Source organism: Pongo abelii, chromosome 15, assembly GCF_028885655.2.
Source record: "Pongo abelii isolate AG06213 chromosome 15, NHGRI_mPonAbe1-v2.0_pri, whole genome shotgun sequence".
In the NCBI taxonomy this organism is placed as follows: Eukaryota; Metazoa; Chordata; class Mammalia; order Primates; family Hominidae; genus Pongo; species Pongo abelii.
Genome location: NC_072000.2, coordinates 75,925,746 through 75,947,180, shown reverse-complemented (window position 1 = coordinate 75,947,180; position 21,435 = coordinate 75,925,746). Strand labels below are relative to the sequence as shown.

Here is a 21,435-nt window from a genome sequence, read left to right as displayed (position 1 = left end):
AAAATGAGGAAGAAGTGGGGAACACAAATTTCAGGGTGATGAGATAGGTGCAAAGAGCTGACGATACAAAAAAAATCAGGAATACATTTTGGAAGATAAGGAAATGTAATTTGAAGGAGGAGGGAGTAGTGAATGGTATCAAATAAGCTAAGGACCTAACACCGTCCAGAAGCTTTAGAAATGTAGAAGTCAGCTGGGTGCAGTGGCTCCCACCTGTGATCCCAGCACTTTGGGAGGCTGAGGAGGGAGAATCACTTGAGGCTAGGTAGGAGTTTACAACTAGTCTGGGCAACACAGTGAGACACTGTCTCTATAAAAAAAATCATTTAAAAACATAAGCTGGGTGTGGTGTGGTATGCACCTGCAGTACTAGTTACTCAGGAGGTTGAGGTGGGAGGATGGCTTGAGCCCAGGAGTTTGAGTTTACAGTGAGCTAAGATCAATGCCACTGCATTCCAGCCTGAGTGACAGAGTGAGACCCTGTCTCAAAAAAAAATAATAATAATAATTAAAGAAATGAAAAGAAATATGGAAGTCAATGGGCAATGGGGACCTAGCTGGAGCATTCCCAGTGAAGCTCAAAAGTTGCATGATTTCAGGATCCTCGTGGGGCACAAAGCTGTGATGGAGGGGGCCAGTATTTGGAAAGCACAAGTCCTGAAACTTCTAACCACAGTTAATATTGTAAACAAAAGAAGAGTAAACATTAAATGGTGCTTGTTTTGTCTGAAAGCAGAAAATGACAGTGGAAGATTAGCTTAGATCCTGTATAACAAACTTAGAAAGTATTTCCTTAAAAATCAAGACTGAATGGTCACGTGACTATTATGCTCTCTGAGAGGAGAACTCTTTTAAGTTTGTTTCCACGATATTCACACTCTATATGGTGCTGGTGTCTGTGAGGAAGGAGGGAGGTAGGCTGCAGATGCAGCTGCCATAACTGCATGAACAAAAAAGGCCCCCCATCCAGCTTCTTAAGAGTTAAGTGCAGGGGTCTCAAGGGGAGTGACAATGACATCCAGGTAAAACTCAGAAGTACCAAGTGTTCAGTGAGCTCTAACATCAAATATTTACATAAAGGCTGGTAATAATAGCCTAAAAAAAGGAGAAAAGAAAATCATTTTACATGCTAAGATGTCTGTTGTTTATCCAAAGCCCCTCAAATAGCTCAACTTTTATAAGCATATTAACAGATCAGGGTTTTATTGCTGATCCCGCATTATGTTTAAACACAGTAATGTATCAAGTTCAGTGTGCCACAGCCAGCAATTTTTATTTCAATCCTACCCTTAAGCTCTAGGTAAATTTGAGGCCAAAATAGTGACCGTATCATATTACCTATTTCTGTTGAACGAACGTTAATTCTGTTAATAAATACTACTCTCACAAATACTGTAGAATTCTGTAATCAGAAAGCCACCTGGAGAGCATAAAACTCATATATTTAAACCAAACAGAAATTAGACTTTATTCTATTTAGATGCCAAATGGATTATCAATTCTTGTGTCAGTTTCTCTTAACTATGTATAAAGAACATCATCCAACTAAAGAATTTTTATTAAAACTCAAAACACCAACATACTTCAGTATGTCATAAAAATCCTGACCTTGATATTAAAGGAAAAATATTACGCAGATTTATTCTTTTTGTTCCCAATGACCTTTAAGTCTGGGATACTACATACAAATTAGAGAAAAACTATGCTTCTACAAGCAGTAAATTAGTGTTTTCACCCAAAATGGACTGTGTTGGATCCATCCATGGTTACTGAAGTGGGCAGATTTGGGGAGCACTGGAGGAGTAGACTTGAGATGGCTGCTAACTTGAGCTTAAGTATAGCTGGTTTCTCTGTGGTTAAACACAATTTCCCTAACCTACGGGAGAAACAATGAATGGAATGAACAACTGTAAAGCATTCTTTAGTCACAATATTATGCCACACCATTACTGGTAAGGCAAGATTCAAGGTCTGGCAGACCCTGTCATTTATTTTCATGATTTATGATTCCTCTGAAAGGTCCAAATTATACTTGGTGAGTACAAGGTACAAATTGTAAATGGCACTCAGGACGGCACCAGTATGCAGGGGAGAATCAGATGGACGAGGGGTGCCCTGGTACCCCTCACTTCTGTATCTCAATAAGGTATTTTGTTCTCAGTAGGACTATAAAGGGGAGGCTTGAAGTTTTCAGTTATGTTTTACTAAATTTCATGAAGGGAATTATATTCTAAGGTGAACTTTATGCATCTGGGGACTCAAGTAGGACTGAGGAAGTATTTCTGATAAAAGTCATGAATCTGCTCTATCCTCAAATATTCCTGGAGTCACAGTAGCAAAACAAAGTTTCTCAAACACGAGTAACCCGTATCCTACATTCTTTGGGCCAGAAATGTTTTGAATTTTGGATGTTTTTGGATTTTGAAATATTTGCATTACACTTGCAGTTGAGCATCCCTAATCTGAATATCTGAAATCCTCCAATGGGCATTTCCTTTGAGCATCATGTCAGTGCTCAAAAAGTTTTAGATTTTGTAGTATTACGGATTTCAGACTTTTGGATTAGGATATTCAATCTATAGTACCTTCTCTTTATGCCTCAAAATTAAAACTTAAAAGATATTTTTTACTAAAAATTAGGAATGATGGGGTAAGAAACTGAACTTTAAATTTTCATAAAAGAATATCCATATTGATATTAATTTGAAATTAATTACCACACATTTCAAAATGAAGATGAGCCAAATCATCCTAATATCCTGGAAACTGTAGGACTGAGATCTCACAAGTCATCTAAGCCCTGCATCCTAAGATCTGAAATCCTAGTCTAGTGTACTGAATATATACCATAGACTAAGGGGGCAGTGAGTAGAGGTTAAATTTTCCTGAAAACCTCGTCAGCCCCACCTATGGCCCTTTCACCTCTGCAGCTCAGAGAGTCACAAGCTACTCTAACGGTCTTCTAGAAGGCGCACTTACTGAGATGCATTTTCCTCTGGGTGGAGTAAAGAAGAAAGGCAGACACAAGTACACACAGAAATTACCTCTAGAACTCAAGGATCTACATCTGGAAAACATGGAGTTCTGCATTCTCTAGCACTGAAAGCTGCTCCCATCGAAATATGATTCTCAGCTACAAAAAATATTTTCCCTTTTGAAGGTCAGTATGACTGGCAAGGAGCTTTAGTTTCTGTTGCAGAAATTAAATTCAACATGGAATCAAAATACATTCTCAAATGGAATATTGTATAAAGGAAATGACACAAAGCCAATTTCACTTGTGAAAGCCTGCTGATTGTTCTGGAGAGAAAGAAAACAGCACTGAGGTGGGGGAAAAGGTCCTTCTCTATACAATGATTTCCTGGGTTCATCTTTCAAAATGTGGGCCAAATAACGAATTCCAGTTAGCACACACCTCAGAGGCAGCCAAGTCTGGAATGTGTCGAACAAAGAATTTACTCAGAGGTCTCTTGGATGTTTTCCTCCTCAAAATAAGGAAAGAGAGAGGAGTCCAGATGGTAATGGGGCCATTATGGGAGACGAAACTTTTATTGAAATAAATAGCAAGGCTCTGTAAATAGATCTCCAGGATGAAATGAGAAGTTGTAGAAAGATGACTATGTTTTTGGTTTGTCTGTTTTAATTGTCTGTTTTTATTAAATTATTTCTACATAGTGTCCTAGTAACCTAAAATAGTTAAGTGACAATGTTTTATGCAACAGTTCAAAAGTCAGACTAAGATAAAGACTTCATAGTGTGGTTTCTAAAGCTTCCTGCTCTCTGCTCCCAAACTGGAGCGGTGATGATTTATGTGTATCTGGGAACCGTTTTCCTCAGCATCCTGCTCCTGCCAGACCTGGTTCTTGCCGCTCAGATGAGTCAGGCTCACGTTTTGGCTTCCACGTGGACCCTCCCTTCTTCCCAACATAGTTCCCAGAATACAGACTTCTCCCCAGGTCTAAGGTTTTCACAAAAACATTCTGAGATGTGATTAAGGCAATCCTGAAGAGATGGAGAAAGGATAGTGGATGGAAAGAAAGAAGCTGACTTCTAGGCCAAGCGTGGTGGCTCACGCTGTAATCCCAGCTACTTGGGAGGCTGAGACAGGAGACTTGCTTGAACCTGGGAGGCAGAGGTTGCAGTGAGCCGAGATAGCACCACTGCACTCCAGCCTGGGTAACAGAGTGAGACTCTGTTTCAAAAAAAAAAAAAAAAAAGAAGATGACTTCTAGCAGACCACTAGCAGATTATTCAATTAAACTGCTTTAGTGTACATGATTTGAGGTAACCAAATTCATAGTGCAATTACTTAAAATCTGTATAGCCAACTTCTATTCCCGTTTTGAAAGCACTTAATCTAGTTTAATTTTAGGCCTGGACTCTAGTTCAAAGTGCTGCAGTTTACTCTTAACTCTAGACAAAAGTGCTAGGGCAACCTTGTAAAGGCAGAGTTAACCCACTACCTTTTGGGAGGGAACCCTCTATGGCTTTCAATTTAACAACAACCTTTGGTTTCTTACTTTCTAGGACCCCTCAGTCCCTCTCCCTCTGGCTTATTTTACTCAGGACTAAGTGTTTTAACTTATCTCCATGTATCGTCTTCTCTTCACTATTCTTTCCTATTTTCAGAGTAGTGAAAAATATGTTTGTGTTATACTAGTTTTCCTTCCGCATAATCCTTTATTAATAAAGTGACACACACATAGTTATTCAACCAAAAACCTGCCTTCTGTTGCTCTTATATCATCTGTTAAGGATGATATATGGTCACTGTCACCTCAAAGAGTCTGCTAAATTCTAATCCACAGGGCCACTAAGCATGTAGTAATGACGTCTGTTGATAATCATATGGAAATTAAAGAGCAAAGCACAAATACCAGTGTGCAGAGCTGAAGGCTTTGCTAGAATCAATCTCTGTTCATCCTTATGGCTTTGGAACACTACCATGCTTTGAAAGCCACTATGGTATGCACCTCAGTTTAATTCTTTGTTTCTAGTAAAATATGAAAAGGCCTAAAACTAGTGCTTATGGGTCTGTGTTACTTATATTTGGGGCAGAGAGAGATAGAGCAAACCTTTGAAGGCACACTTACCGCCTCTCTAGTGGGCGCCCGTCACTGGAGATGCTTCGAGGGATGTTGGCAGCTCTTTCTGGAGGAGGCATCTTCCCATCTCCTTTTCCAGCATTCAGCCGCGAGGTCATGGGACTCTGCACCTGGGACGGGACTTGAGGTGAATGAGGCCCCTTGCTGGCGTTCCTCTGCCATTTGTTATTATTTCGGAAGGGAAACTTGAATTCGTATGAAACACCTTCATTCATTTTGTACTCCATCACTGGCATGCGGTAGGTTTCAGAGCAACTCCTATTAGGGGCAAGGCACAAGGAGAAACACAACGGATACTGCTTTTTCTTGTTGGTGGAACCACAATGATTCTCATTAACACTTACAAATGGATCCACAATTTCACCCTCTGTTTCAAACCACCTTTCAATCTTTGGGCCCTATACTTATTTTCTTTTCAAAAACCAGAACCCAAGGAAGTATTACAATGGTATTTTCCTTTACTCAATCCCAACTTGTTGAGTGCGAGACATGGAGTCTTTAAAAAACAATGGGACCCATGGACACCCTGGGGGTGGCCAAACTACTGAGACCTGAGGAGGAAAGGCCAACAGGACAGCATGACAGGGGCATACCTGAGAGCATGAAGTCTCAATGGAAGCAAGCGGCTTCACACACCCACCACTGCACACCGCGACTGGGTTCTGAAAGGGTGTATGAGCAGCTTCACAACCCGCCACTGCACATCGTGACTGGGCTCCAAAAGGGTGAACGAGCAGCTTCACACACCTACCACTGTACACCACGACTGGGGCTCCAAAAGGGTGTACAAGCAGCTTCACACACCCACCACTGCATATAGTGATTGAGCTCTGAAAGGGTGTATAAGCAGTTTCACACACCTGCCACTGCACATCATGACTGGGCTCCAAAAGGGTGTATAAGCAGCTTCATACACTTGCCACTGCACATCGTGACTGGGCTCTGAAACGGCGTACGAGCAGCTTCACACCCCCACCACTGCACACCGTGACCAGGCTCTGAAAGGGTGTATGCACAGCTTCACACTCCCGCCACTGCACATTGCGACTGGGCTCCGAAAGGGTGTACGAGCAGCTTACAGTCCATTTCACTTTGGACCAGCGACATCACAAGTGCTGTGTAGCCACATGCCTCCTGTCCTGGACAGTGCAGGCCCAAAGGGCGTCCAGCCAAAGGCCTGGTCTTGACGTGGATAAGGCTGAAGGCGCGGGGAGGGAAGGTGAGACATGGAGACGGGGGGCAAAGTGGAAGGGCTTACATAGTTGGCTGGCAGGAGAATAAGGACAATGGAAGGTGCCACTCTTTCATGACCTTGTCTACATATCTCAGTGTTGACTCCCGACATTTCAAATGTGTATTCCATAACGCATCCTCTCCCCCACCTTCAGTAGACTTTTTGTTGTTGGAAAGTGCCACTTTTGGAGCATGTGCTCAGAAGGAACAATGGCGTCTGCTGCCATCCTTACTTGACTCAGTCACAGCCCACATCTCCAAGGAGTACCTTCTTCTTGGGGTTTCCTTACCAGTCCCCCAAATGCCCCAAAAGCCAAGGGTGACCTTAATCTGACCCTCCGCCCAAGGCTCCACTCTATCCCTTTTATATTTTCATGGCAATGGCTTTCACACTTTCTGGATGACAACCTAAGACATACATTTCACACTGGGACACAGCACCACCATATATACACACAGATGTGCATCCTTCCTCTCATGTCTTCCATTTTGCTGTATTCTGAATGAATACACTTCATCCAAAAATACACTGGGCACAATGTCCTAAATTGATTTGATAATCTACTTGAGAGTTACGGTCTGCAGTCTGTAAAACATTGTTTTATGGCATATTTGACATTACTTTTAGTAGTTAATGACTCCTATGTCATTAAAACCTTTTCTCTAATAGAACATTTTCTCTAATATTAACGAATACTACTTTAGGCTCTGATATAATTTCAAGCTTTGATTCCGATATTTATGACAAAAATATGCCATTGCAACCCTTTTTTGGTTGTTCATAGAGGTAATACACTGTGGTATAGTTTAGAGTCTTTCATTTGTGACTAGAGCCTTTCATTTCTGACTAAATAAGGCATATTATAGAGATCTAATATTCTGGATCTGTAAATACAATGCAAAAATGTTACATTTTACCAAAGGAATATTGACTAAAATTTATAATAATCCATGGAAAAACTTCACTTCTGCTCAAAATCTGGACTAGCTTTGCTTCTCCTCAGCAATGCTCTTGTTTCAACTTGTAAACTCAAAGAACATCATCATCTATGCTCTTTTCTGTCGGCTGCTAGGAACCAGCACGTGTACAGAACTTTATTATTATGTATTTTGGGCACCAACTTGCCAAAAATTTTCACCTAGACCATGTTTTGCTTTCACTACTACCTCTTCCACCTCCAATTCCCTAGCTAAGCTACTATTTTGATACTGTACAACTACTTTCTCTTTCTTTTTGAGAGAAGGTCTTGCTGTGTCGCCTAGGCTGGAGTGCTGAGACGTGATCAAGGTTCACCACAGCCTCAACCTCCTGGGCTCAAGTGATTCTCTCCCAACTCAGCCTCCTGAGTAGCTGGGACTACAGGTGTGCACTGCCACGCTCGGCTAATTTTTGTATTTTTTTGTAGAGACAGGGTTTTGCCATGTTGCCCAGGTTGGTCTCAAACTCCTGAGCTCAAGTGATGTACCTGCCTCGGTCTCCCAAAGTACTGGGATTCCAGGCATAAGCCACTGTGCCCAGCTCACAAGTACTTTCATAGGTGTTTTAAGTCCATTTTGCATCAGGCAGATAATAAAATAAATAATGATAATGGTAACAGACACAATAACAGTAATAACATAATATCAAACAGACAAGTTACTTTATCTTTGGGCTTCTTCAAACACTCTTTGAAATAGTCTTTTAAACTGCTTAACATTTAGTATGAAAACTGGTTAGAAGGCCTCTCTGGCCAAAGCCGCTCTCTTACCCACAGTCTACATTTTATTTCCACCACTCATAACATATAACTAGAAACTTTCTTCCTATCCCACAATGGCCAAATATAGTATGATAAAGTCTGAGCAGAGAGAAGATTCATTCATAAACAATGAATAAGCACAGAAGGTTCTGCAGAGCTAAACTTTAGCTACTCGCCATTTCTGATTGCCTTTTGTGGCCAGGGTAACCATCACTGGCTTCCTGGTCTCTTACTTATCTCTGCAAAACAGAAGAATGTTATGTAGAATCAAGAAGTATACAACAGACTGAAGAACGCAGATAAAAACTGGCTTTTAATGCTATGCATAAACTTTCATAAAATGCTTTTTATTATATCATTCTAAGTAAAATTCTGGGTTGACGAATGGTAACTCTAATAATACTTATAACTTACAATGGGCCAGGCATGAATTTAGCCACTTTACAGCAACTCTATGAAGTGGATGCTATCATTATCCCCACTTTGCAGAGGAGGAAATAGAGGCCTAGAGAGATTAACTTGCCCAAGCTTACACAGCCAGCAGGTGGCAAAGCCAGGATTTGAACCCACAGAATTAATACATACTATGTAGGTAAGACTATGTAGGTTAGTCTTATTTTAGTCATTAATGAAACCATTCCAATTCGCCAAGGAAAATTCAACAACTTTTATAAAACCCAATTAAAGGGCTATGGCCAGTAGGAATTACAATGTCAATGCTAAAAGTGATAAGAGGTGACATGCTGAAACCCTAAATTAATGGAAAAGCTACTCTGTCTCCTTACTCTGTTTTTCAGTCTTTGTATTCTTTCTCTTTTAATCTTTTATTTCTCATAACTCTCTCCTTTTTCCTTAAGACCCTGTGGAATATAGAGAAATGGTTGACTAGGAAATTGAACAGAACATCACAACACTGGACTCACGAGTCAGAAAAGTTTCATGTTTGAGGGTGGCTTGGTCCCTATAAGCCATGTGACTCTGGCTTGGAGAAAACACATAAACTATTTGAATCAAAACTCCTCATCTGAAAAATGAGAGATCTGAACCAAATGATTTCTAATTGCCCTCTTCACTCTAAAGCAGTATGCTTTAGCACTTTAAAATACTGGATTTTTAAAATGAAGAAAAAATGCTGTGACCTGTTCTTATTTAAGAGGTAATTTGGTCTTATGTAACCTGTTTGTTTTTAGCTTGTCATTTTGAATGGCCCTTAATTGCTTTCTTTAAGAACTATAAGCTAGTGGCCCTCAACAGAATAAAGCGTTGACCACTCTATGCAATACCATCCTGAACATCACAATTTAGTCTGTTCATCCAGGTACTTTTCATCTTGTCATGGGAATGATGTTGAAGACCCAGAGGTCACAGACACTAATCTATTGATGCTGGCTACCTACTGCAGAGGGGTGACAGCAAGGGGGTGAGAATCAGGCAAGTCCTGCATAAGGAGCCTGGTCACTCCAGGGAGGTTTTCCAGTGAAGTATACCAGGACTGTGTCCATCGGGCTGTCATGCTAGCTGGTTCCGTTCACTCTTTGGGCAGCAACTGAACTTCTCCCAGCCTCATTCTCATCACTGTTTTAATAAAAATGAAGCTGCTGATACGGAAGTGCTGGGAAGAGAACAGCACGTTCCCTTTAAATGATATGAAGCAGGGAAGGGAAGAGCTGGGTAGAGGAGGGCGTGGTCCCTGGCTAGGGCTCCACCCCCATGGATCTAGCTGATGACAGGCACTCCTGCCTTTGTGTCCAGATGTTGCATTTCCGAGAACCACCCTGGCCCACGACGCCCCTATCCTGTGGCTATAAAGACCCGAAGCCCTCTAGATTTTCTAGTTTATTTGTGTAGAGGTGTTTATAGTATTCTCTGATGGTAGTTTGTGTTTCTGTGAGATCGGTGGTGATATCCCCTTTATCATTTTTTATTGCATCTATTTGATTCTTCTCTTTTCTTCTTTATTAGCCTTGCTAGTGGTCTATCAATTTTGTTGATCTTTTCAAAAAACCAGCTCCTGGATTCATTGATTTTTTGAAGGGTTTTTTGTGTCTCTATCTCCTTCAGTTCTTCTCTGATCTTAGTTATTTCTTGCCTTCTGCTAGCTTTTGAATGTGTTTGCTCTTGCTTCTCTAGTTCTTTTAATTGTGATGTTAGGGTGTCAATTTTAGATCTTTCCTGCTTTCTCTTGTGGGCATTTATTTAGTGCTATAAGTTTCCCTCTACACACTGCTTTAAATGTGTCCCAGAGATTCTGGTATGTTGTGTCTTTGTTCTCACTGGTTTCAAAGAACATTTTTATTTCTGCCTTCATTTCGTTATGTACCCAGTAGTCACTCAGGAGCAGGATGTTCAGTTTCCATGTAGTTGAGCAGTTTTGAGTGAGTTTCTTAATCCTGAGTTCTAGTTTGACTGCACTATGGTCTGAGAGACAGTTTGTTACAATTTCTGTTCTTTTACATTTGCTGAGGAGTGCTTTACTTCCAACTATGTGGTGCTGAGAAGAACGTATATTCTGTTGGTTTTGGGTGAAGAGTTCTGTAGATGTCTATTAGGTCCCACTTGGTGCAGAGCTGAGTTCAATTCCTGGATATCCTTGTTAACTTTCTGTCTCGTTGATCTGTCTAATGTTGACAGTGGGGTGATAAAGTCTCCCATTATTATTGTGTGGGAGTCTAAGTCTCTTTGTAGATTCTAAGGACTTGCTTTATGAATCTGGGTGCTCCTGTATTGGGTGCATATATATTTAAGATGGTTAGCTCTTCTTGTTAAATTGATCCCTTTACCATTATGTAATGGCCTTCTTTGTCTCATTTGATTTTTGTTGGTTTAAAGTCTGCTTTATCAGAAACTAGGATTGCAACCCCTGCCTTTTTTTGTTTTCCATTTGCTTGGTAGATCTTCCTCCATCCTTTTATTTTGAGCCTATGTGTGTCTCTGCACGTGAGATGGGTCTCCTGAATACAGCACATTGATGGGTCTTGACTCTTTATCCAATTTGCCAGTCTGTGTCTTTTAATTGGAGCATTTAGCCCATTTACATTTAAGGTTAATATTGTTATGTGTGAATTTGATCCTGTCATTATGATGTTAGCTGGTTATTTTGCTTGTTAGTTGATGCAGTTTCTTCCTAGCATCAATGGTCTTTACAATTTGGCATGTTTTTGCAGTGGCTGGTACCGGTTATTCCTTTCCATGTTTAGTGCTTCCTTCAGGAGCTCTTTTAGGGCAGGCCTGGTGGTGACAAAATCTCTCAGCATTTGCTTGTCTGTAGAGGATTTCATTTCTCCTTCACTTATGAAGATTAGTTTGGCTGGATATGAAATCCTGGGTTGAAAATTCTTTTCTTTAAGAATGTTGAATATTGGCCCCCACTTTCTTCTGGCTTGTAGAGTTTCTGCCTAGAGGTCTGCTGTTAGTCTGATGGGCTTCCCTTTGTGGGTAACCCGACCTTTCTCTCTGGCTGCCCTTAACATTTTTTCCTCCATTTCAACTTTGGTGAATCTGACAATTATGTGTCGTGGAGTTGCTCTTCTCGAGGAGTATCTTTGTGGCATTCTCTGTACTTCCTGAATTTGAATGTTGGCCTGCCTTGCTAGGTTGGGGAAGTTCTCCTGGATAATATCCTGAAGAGTGTTTTCCAACTTGGTTCCATTCTCCCTGCCACTTTCAGGTACACCAATCAGACGAAGATTTGGTCTTTTCACATAGTCCCATATTTCTTGGAGGCTTTGTTCATTTTTTTTTTTACTCTTTTTTTCTCTAAACTTCTCTTCTCCCAAGACTAAATCAGGAAGAAGTTGAATCCCCGAATAGACCAATAACAGGCTCTGAAATTGAGGCAATAATTAATAGCCTACCAACAAAAAAAGTCCAGGACCAGATAGATTCACAGCCGAATTCTACCAGAGGTACAAGGAGGAGCTGGTAGCATTCCTTCTGAAACTATTCCAATCAATAGAAAAACAGGGAATCCTCCCTAACTCATTTTATGAGGCCAGCAACATCCTGATACCAAAGCCTGGCAGAGACACAACAAAAAAGGAGAATTTTAGACCAATATCCCTGATGAACATCAATGCGAAAATCCTCAATAAAATACTGGCAAACCAAATCCAGCAGCACATCAAAAAGCTTATCCACCTCGATCAAGTGGGCTTTATCCCTGGGATGCAAGGCTGGTTCAACATATGCAAATCAATAAACGTAATCCAGCATATAAACAGAACGAAAGACAAAAACCACATGATTATCTCAATAGATGCAGAAAAGGCCTCTGACAAAATTCAACAGCACTTCATGCTAAAAACTCTCAATAAATTATATATTGATGGGACGTATCTCAAAATAATAAGAGCTATTTATGACAAACCCACAGCCAATATCATACTGAATGGCCAAAAACTGGAAGCATTCCCTTCGAAAACTGGCACAAGACAGGGATGCCCTCTCTCACCACTCCTATTCAACATAGTGTTGGAAGTTCTGGCCAGGGCAATCAGGCAGGAGAAAGAAATAAAGGGTATTCAATTAGGAAAAGAGGAAGTCAAATTGTCCCTGTTTGCAGATGACATGATTGTATATTTAGAAAACCCCATCGTCTCAGCCACAAATCTCCTTAAGCTGATAAGCAACTTCAGCAAAGTCTCAGGATACAAAATACAAGTTCAGATTTCCAAGACAATCCTAAGCAAAAAGAACAAAGCTGGAGGCATCATGTTACTTGACTTCAAACTATACTACAAGGCTACAGTAACCAAAACAGCATGGTACTGATACCAAAACAGAGATATAGACCAATGGAACAGAACAGAGGCCTCAGAAATAATACCACACATCTACAACCATCTGATCTTTGACAAACCTGACAAAAACTAGAAATGGGCACAGGATTCCCTATTTAATAAATGGTGCTGGGAAAACTGGCTAGCCATATGTAGAAAGCTGAAACTGGATCCCTTCCTTACACCTTATACAAAAATTAATTCAAGATGGATTAAAGACTTAAATGTTAGATCTAAAACCATAAAAACCCTAGAAGAAAACCTAGGCAATACCATTCAGGACACAGGCACGGGCAAGGATTTTATGTCTAAAATACCAAAAGCAATGGCAACAAAAGCCAAAATTGACAAATGGGATCTAATTAAACTAAAGAGCTTCTACATAGCAAAAGAAACTACCATCAGAGTCAGCAGGCAACCTACAGAATGGGAGAAAATTTTTGCAATCTACTCATCTGACAAAGGGCTAATATCCAGAATCTACAAAGTATTCAAACAAATTTACAAGAAAAAAACAAACAACCCCATCAAAAAGTGGGCAAAGGACATGAACAGACACTTCTCAAAAGAAGACATTTATGCAGCCAACAGACACATGAAAAAATGCTCATCATCACTGGCCATCAGAGAAATGCAAATCAAAACCACAATGAGATACCATCTCACACCAGTTAGAATGGTGATCATTAAAAAGTCAGGAAACAACAGGTGCTGGAGAGGATGTGGAGAAATAGGAACGCTTTTACACTGTTGGTGGGAGTGTAAACGAGTTCAATCATTGTGGAAGACAGTGTGGCGATTCCTCAAGGATCTAGAACTAGAAATACCACTTGACCCAGCAATCCCATTACTGGGTATATACCCAAAGGATTATAAATCATGCTGCTAAAAACACATGCACACGTATGTCTACTGTGGCACTATTCACAATAGCAAAGACTTGGAACCAACCCAAATGTCCAACAATGATAGACTGGATTAAGAAAATGTGGCACATGTACACCATGGAATACTACGCAGCCACAAAAAAGGATGAGTTAATGTCCTTTGTAGGGACATAGAAGATGCTGGAAACCATCATTCTCAGCAAACTATCACAAGGACAAAAAAACCAAACACCACATATTCTCACTCATAGGTGGGAATTGAACAATGAGAACCCTTGGACACAGGAAGGGGAACAGCACACACTGGGGCATGTCATGGGGTAGGGGGAGGGGGGAGGGATAGCATTAGGAGATATACCTAATGTAAATGACGAGTTAATGGGTAGAGCACACCAACATGACACATGTATACATATGTAACAAACCTGCACGTTGTGCACATGTACCCTAGAACTTAAGTATATATACTTAAAAAAAAAAAAAAATAGAAAATGCCTGGCACCTAGTAGGGGCTCAGAAAGTTTGCTATACTGTCCCTGTCCTTTCTTCTCTTAAAAAAAATTGTAGTTTGGCAACAATTCATAAAGGGGCGTGCATATTTTCCAAGAACAGGGAAGAGAGCCTTGTTTTACATGTTATTTTATTTACTTATTTATTCTTAATTTTTTGAGATGGAGTCTCCCTCTGTCGCCCAGGCTTGAGTGCAATGGCACAATCTCATCTCATTGCAACCTCTGCCTCCTGGGTCAGGTGATTCTCCTGCCTCAGCCCCCCAAGTAGCTGAGACTACAGGCATGTGCCACCACGCCCAGCTAATTTTTTTTGTATTTTTAGTAGAGAAGGCTGGTGAATCGTTTGAGACCAGCCTCACCATGTTGCTCAGGCTGGTCTCAAACTCCTGACCTCAAAAGATTCACCAGCCTCGGCCTCCCAAACTGCTGGGATTACAGGCTTTTACATGTTATTTAAGTACTACTTTTTTGTTGTTGAACTATTATATATATTTTAAAAGCTGCATTTTCAAAATGAATGACTCTCCCATGTGAACACACAAACCCATTTGTGTTAGTATTAGATCCTGGGGGTGTCTGTATTACATACAGTCATCACCTCCCCCACCCCCTTGCCTGTGTCCCTCTCTGGGTCCTGGCCACCCTAAGAACCACCAGACTGAGGGGCAGAGGGGCAGCTTGCCTCAAGGAGGCCTGTCCTGCTTCTCGCTGCAGCTGCAGCGACTGGTGGTAAAGTCCCAGTTGACAAAGGAGAACGACTATTCAAAGAACAGAGTAATTAGTTGCTACAAAAACAGCAGTGGGAGTGTGAAGTGCAGAGGAGAAGAAAAAAATGACACAAGAGCATTATTATATTTTGTTGAAAATTGTAACAAGGTGTTAATGCTTCAGCTGTTCCCTTTGAAGTTATCTCTAAAGGAAGGAGAAAGGAGCAGGCTTTCAGCCCTCCAAAGGCATCAAGGCATTTCCCATCTGCCCTACCCAGGTCTGACTTTTCAGATGGAAACTGTATGGCTTTTCAGATGGAAACTGTAGTGAAAGGGGCCCTGTGTCTCCCTCCAGCTGGTGGGGCTGTGCAGTGCACTAATCCTTCCCCCAGCCTCCCCTCCTAGCACCCAAACAACATGTCACTGGCAGCTCCACTGGCTCCTCCGGGAAGGCCTGAGAGTGTCACAGCAGTGTGACAGCTCATTCACTCCCTGGTGTGCTGGAGCTGGTAATCATCCCATCCACCCCAATGCTGCCTGCAGTGACATCACATCGGTAGCCTGCAGCCAGCCACAGTAGGAGTATCTGCACCACAGAAATCAGCAAATACTACAAATAAAGTTTTCTTCCCCCCAGCAGAAAGCCAACTCACCAGCACGTCACACTGATTCTGGTGTGTGTGGAAAGGATCTGTGCTCTAAGCACACAACGTGGCAGTTCAGAGCTTAGACTCTGATGTTAGACCTAAATTTGTCAGATGAGCTTAGCAAGTTACTAACCTTTGAGTCTCGGTTTCTTTTAAAACAGGAATGCTACTAACAGTATCACAAGAGAGGGTTGTTATAAGAATTAAATGCACTAATCCATAAAAAAGTGCTTTTTTCAGGGCCTGGCATATTAAGGTAAAAAACTCAGTACATTAGTTATTTTCACTGACCCACCACAATAGATCTAGTCTAGCATTCCCCCTATCACGGCTCCATCTATCCAGGTCCAGGCCTCTTATCCATCTTTCTAGTAACAGCTATTTACAATTTCCATGTCTGTACTGTTGTCTCATCCCACCCACAGTCACACAAACCCATTTCCCTCTCCTTTCCCGCATATAAACCTGGGAGCCTAGATACAAGGGAAAGACTTCTGAGCGGGCAAGATGGCATCATAAGGTCAAGGGCTCCATATTTCAGTAGACAGTCCTTAGACTAACATCTGTAACTCTTTACTGTAGGTAATTAAGGTTGACAATTTACAAAGCTTGGCTATCTTCTCCCATTTATGATTGTCTGTTCAGAAGCAATAAAGTAGACAATTTGAAGGAGAGACAGCAGAGAAACGGACAAGACAAGGAGTGCAACAAGACTGGAGACTGTCATAAGCAAGAACCCCACTGCCTTTCTGAGCCACCTCACATAATTTTTTAAATCACAGTTCAGCACGTTACTCAACATTTAATGATGATATGCTTGGGGAAACCAGAAAAGGCTAATAAGGTTCATTAGACCTGGTTAACTAAGGCAGGGTATGTGGGTAGGGCAGTTTCTGAATATTTACTCCTCTCCAAAACAGGTGAAATTAAAAGTTCATATTTTGATTTCCAAGGAAATACAGTCATCCCAAAGGCAGTTCTTCAAACTATCAGACAAAGGAATTTTTCTATATTTTGACATATATACATAATCCCCAGGCCATCTAGGAGGTAAGCAGTATTAGGAAATACTATCCTGAGCAAAGTATATAAAACACACACACGCACACACACACACATATATATTTGCTGTTCTTTACTTTTTAAAAGACACAAATAGCCCATCATAACCACTAACTTTCTACCATCTGATATTCACAAATCCATGAGAGCTCAGCTGTAGGACTGGTCATCTTAGTGGCAACATAGGACACAGAACACTGTCTTGGCTTTAGAAAGCCTAAGAATCAATTGCCAAAGCTTAAGAGAAATTCTTAGAAAATAATGGCATAAAATAAAAAGAGAGATCTTAAAAACTAGCAAAAATAGCATGTGCATGTCCAAAGGAGAAAATAAACAGTTGATTAAATTTCTTCCACCAAGAAGCCTCCCAGAGACAGAGAAATTAAATTTTCAACAATGCTGCTGGCTTGGCAGGAGCTGTCGGGGTTGGGTGAGGCAGGGAGCTCTTAGGTTTTCCCTTCTGGAAAAGACTAGGAACCAAAATGCCAAAGCACCATGAGCAGGGGCAGCTCACCTGAAGCCAAACCCTAGCACATGCAGATACAGTTAGGAAAAGCGGCTGCCAGACTAAGACAGCAAAGGTCCAAACAATTGCTGAGTTTTGGGCAGCAATTGGGAGAGAGAAAAGAATAAGAGCATTATGGAACATAAAAGAAAAGCAATCTGACAATTTGAGATGTTGAGTGTCTTTTAATGTTAAGTATTGAATGTTTCTCAGTTCCTAGTGGAAGATTCTTAAGATGGATATTACCAGACTTCTCTATCTGTCATGGCAACTTTATAAATCCAGTGATGTAAATCCTGGGAATGGTCTCATTTAGTCACTCTTTCCAGCTGCTGTCACCACACACTGAAAGGGAGCTTCGTCCTGAGTCAGACTCCATGGATGAAACATTCAGCATCACATGTAATCTATTGTTCTTCACAACACCCTACTCCACTACCTGCTAAGAGATGTTCTACATGATACACAAACCCTGCACTCAAGTCTCAGGCCCACAGCTGCCTCCTCAGACCTACCTCCGCGGGGTGCAGTCATCATGGGGGGGAATGATGACAACCTTCACCGTGACAGATGTTCTCAGGAGGTCGATCATCTGCTCATGGCTCAGAGTGGCTACTGCCACCTTGCAGATCTCCACCAGGCGACTGCCCTGCCTCAGCCCTGCCTGCCAGGCATAACCGTAGGGCTCCACATCTGCCACGATGCCCTCATAGTTGACATGGAAGCCAAGCTGTCCTAGCCCATTTCTTCGCAGAGTCATCTCCACCGATTCACAGCCTTTTGAAACAAACTAGACAAGGAAATAAAAGATACTATGGTTTAAAGCAATAGGGTATTAAGTGGTGGACATGGAACTGGAAAATCATTGCAAGCAGGGTTAGTTCTGAATACCTTATTGCCAGCTGAAGAGCAGTCTGGTTATTTCTTCTTCACTAGTCTCCTATTCATTAGGCCAAAAGGAATATACTTGTTGCATCCAAAAAGCCAATGGCTTCCCTGAAGTTACAAGGAAACCTCTACCAGAGACCTACAGGGAGCTGGCAGTAAATAGAAACCATATACTGCTACTCATTTAGCCTTTGTAAAATTCAAGGCAGCAGATACTCAAGCAATTCTTTTCAACACCACCACCAGATGACTGGGCTGCAGCACCAGGGAACAGGTTACATGCAAATGGGTTTTGAACACGAACACACACACACACACACACACACACACACACACACACACACACACACACACACACACACACACACACACACACACACACACACACACACACACACACACACACACACACACACACACACACACACACACACACACACACACACACACACACACACACAGTAAATGTGTCTTCCCCAGCTTGTTCTACTTTTCCGAAACATCCATGGAAAACACAAGCATGAGATAAACTCTGTTTGCTTCACACGTCAAGGGAGTTTTCAGAGGAGCTAATAACAGAGCGCAAGGTTCAGTAACTTGGCTCTAGTCTGTATTGAAAGCTTTATGAAAAAGAAACTACATGTAAGGAATAGGAAGGAGAGACTCACCTGCAACCTTTTGACAATCTCTTTGATCTCCTCATTGTTAATAAAACTCCCCACTGAAACACATTCTCCTCGTTCATAGAAGATTTTGAGGCTGGTGTCAGTTGAAGTCCACCCTATCACATCTCTACAGGAACAATTGAAGACCACGCTCTTTGTTTCCTGTTCAATGAGCACAATGAACTCATTGGAGATCCCTAAAAGGCAGTCTAGTTCCATGGCCTTGTTGTAGTCTTCAGCTCGGACTGCCCATACAATGGCCCCCATGCTGCTGAGCTCGGCTCCTGGATATGGCTTAGACTTTTCCTTCTTCTTGGAAGCCAGAGAGATGAATGGGAACTTGCCAGAAGGGTCGATAGGGGTGTTGGTGACATTCTTTTCTGCCAGATCTTTCAGGTATTCCTGGCGGGTCCGAGTTGCCATGGCCCGGAACTTCTCCGATTTATGAGCAGCATTTTCTGCATTAATCACTTTCGCCAAAAGGAAGTCCCTGAACACATTTGACTTAGGGAAAGTGACCCCTTTAGGAATTGGAGGCCCAAAGGAAGGCACATCTCTGGACCTGGTAACAGCCACACTGAGAGACAAAGATCAAAGAGAGCCACGTCAGTATTTCTCAGTCTCACAACATCAGAATAAAATATACTTTCTCAAAGACAAAGATGTACCTCAGATACAAAATAGCTGCTTATTTTTCCATGAGAAACAATACACATTTCTGCTTAATACGAGCATATTTTTTCATTCAACCACATTTAGGATTTACACAACATAAACTTTTTTCTAGGCCAAAAACAAACCTCTCAAAATCCCAAAAGCTAACACTATTAACTTTTTTTTTACCAGACAGGAAACTGACCAAAACTCCACGGAAAAAATAGGTTTACTGTAATATTCTGTATAAGACATTTTAAATACCTACTAATTGTTTTCAAGGGAGGTTACTGTAACCACATCATCTTTCAGAACAAGCATACATTCTGTGAGAACACAAATGTGTTCTCCATTTTAGATATGATGCCTATAAGTAGATAGCTTAAATTGAAAATATCAGAAGATGCATGCCATAAAAGAAATGAATTAAATTTCAATAAAACTTAGCTAGTATTTGTTGGCCTACGTGTGAGGCATTATGCAATCAGATTAAAAGCATAATTTTAAAATGAAAATTGGAATCTGAGTAACAGTATGAGAATCTTTATGTAATAGCAACAACGCTTTAAAATCATATTTTTAAACTGAGCTATTCTTTGGTCCTTTCGGTATTTTATTCTGATAATCTATTTCTAAGAAAAATGTTTTCCTTCTCCCATTCCTTTAAGCAAGATTGATGTAAGAAAGCCTGTTCCAGTCATTTCTTCTGAATATATATTCCTAAAATTGGGCCTAAGAAAAGGATCATATGAACATTTGTAATAACCTATTATTTTTAACCTCAAAAGGAAAAAAAGTAAGTTTCTCCTAAAACAACAAAGGAAGTTGTTGATATAGAAACAGAGAGGTTGAGTGTTTTATATCATGTCCCACGATTTTAGTAAAGTTTGACATGACTGGAAATGATTCTAACACATCAAAGATCGCTCTTTCCAAATTAAAAGTAAATAAATTATGCAATTATACTTAGTATTAGGGAAACAATAAAAAAAATCGGTTTCTTCTGAACTCTTGGAATAGAAATGGCATCATCAGAGAGTATGCATCTTTCAAATAAAATTGAAGAGCTCTGTTTTACTTTTTCTTTAAGAAGGTTTTGCTTTAAGATATTCAGCTTTGTTTTTCAAGAAATAGTTATTTCTTGTGAAAACAAGAAAAATAAAAATCAGCAACCTCAGGAGGCAAATTATATTTCTGGTGGAATGGAAAAGCTACACGCTCAGAAGATGCCATGGGATGGCCTATCTGTTGGTTTCACAAGTGTATTTTTAAAAGACTACCTAGTTCACTTCATGACAAAGAACAGTGGCAACCAACACTCCATTTTCTAACTGGAGGAGAGAATTCAGAGACTTCCATATGGCTTAATTATACCAATATGTATTAGGAAGGCAATTTTTCTTGTCTATTGTGAACTGCCTGACTTGAACGCTGACAGTTGTGTAATTTTAATTTGATTGTGTTCTTTTTCTCTTAAAGTCAAGCAAAAGATGCTGAAATCCAGGTTTGCTAGATTTTTCTAAGTGGAATCCTGTAAGAATCCAGAAATATTTAATATCTTTCACTTTAAAATTGGCAATTTCTCATCTGCTATTTCACTCAAATTGTTATTCTTTCTCAGAAAATATCTGTGATTTTATTTTAAATAAGGAGAGCAAAATGCTTAGCAGGGGGTGTGATTTTAAGCACCCTCCATCTACTTGCCCCTTAAACTAACTGGCTTTCTGCAGATCCATTTATTAATTGATAGAACTTTAGACAAACATACACTGAAAACCTACCAATAATTAGAAACAGCTATAATGAACTGTGAGGAGAAGAACTGAATCCTTACCATATAATTTTCAATGATTCACTGTGGTAGGGAGGTAAATGATACAGGCACTGAAATCAGCTTCGCATAGTCAGAATCCTTACAGAAGATGAGGAAGATGATACCCTGGAATGCTCTTTTCAAATAAATGATTTTGTTTTGGATAAATCAAACTGGCAAGGTTTCTACAAGGTTAAAAGCTCATTAATTTAGATGCCACAAATTCTGAACTCTTGATAA

At 40.6% G+C, this 21,435-nt stretch overlaps 1 protein-coding gene across 25 annotated transcripts in view; it reads right to left on the bottom strand.

The window, feature by feature from the left end:
- Positions 1-21,435, bottom strand: part of SIPA1L1 (signal induced proliferation associated 1 like 1) — a 411,542-nt gene that overhangs the window by 48,625 nt on the left and 341,482 nt on the right. For all 25 annotated transcript variants that reach the window (XM_054530289.2, XM_063715614.1, XM_063715628.1 and 22 more), the window contains 3 exons: positions 18,732-19,305; positions 17,691-17,965; positions 5,094-5,363 (listed from right to left, as the gene is read on the bottom strand). In XM_054530289.2, coding sequence (XP_054386264.1) covers positions 5,094-5,363; positions 17,691-17,965; positions 18,732-19,305 — 1,119 coding nt within the window. The remainder of the gene's footprint in view (positions 1-5,093; positions 5,364-17,690; positions 17,966-18,731; positions 19,306-21,435) is intronic.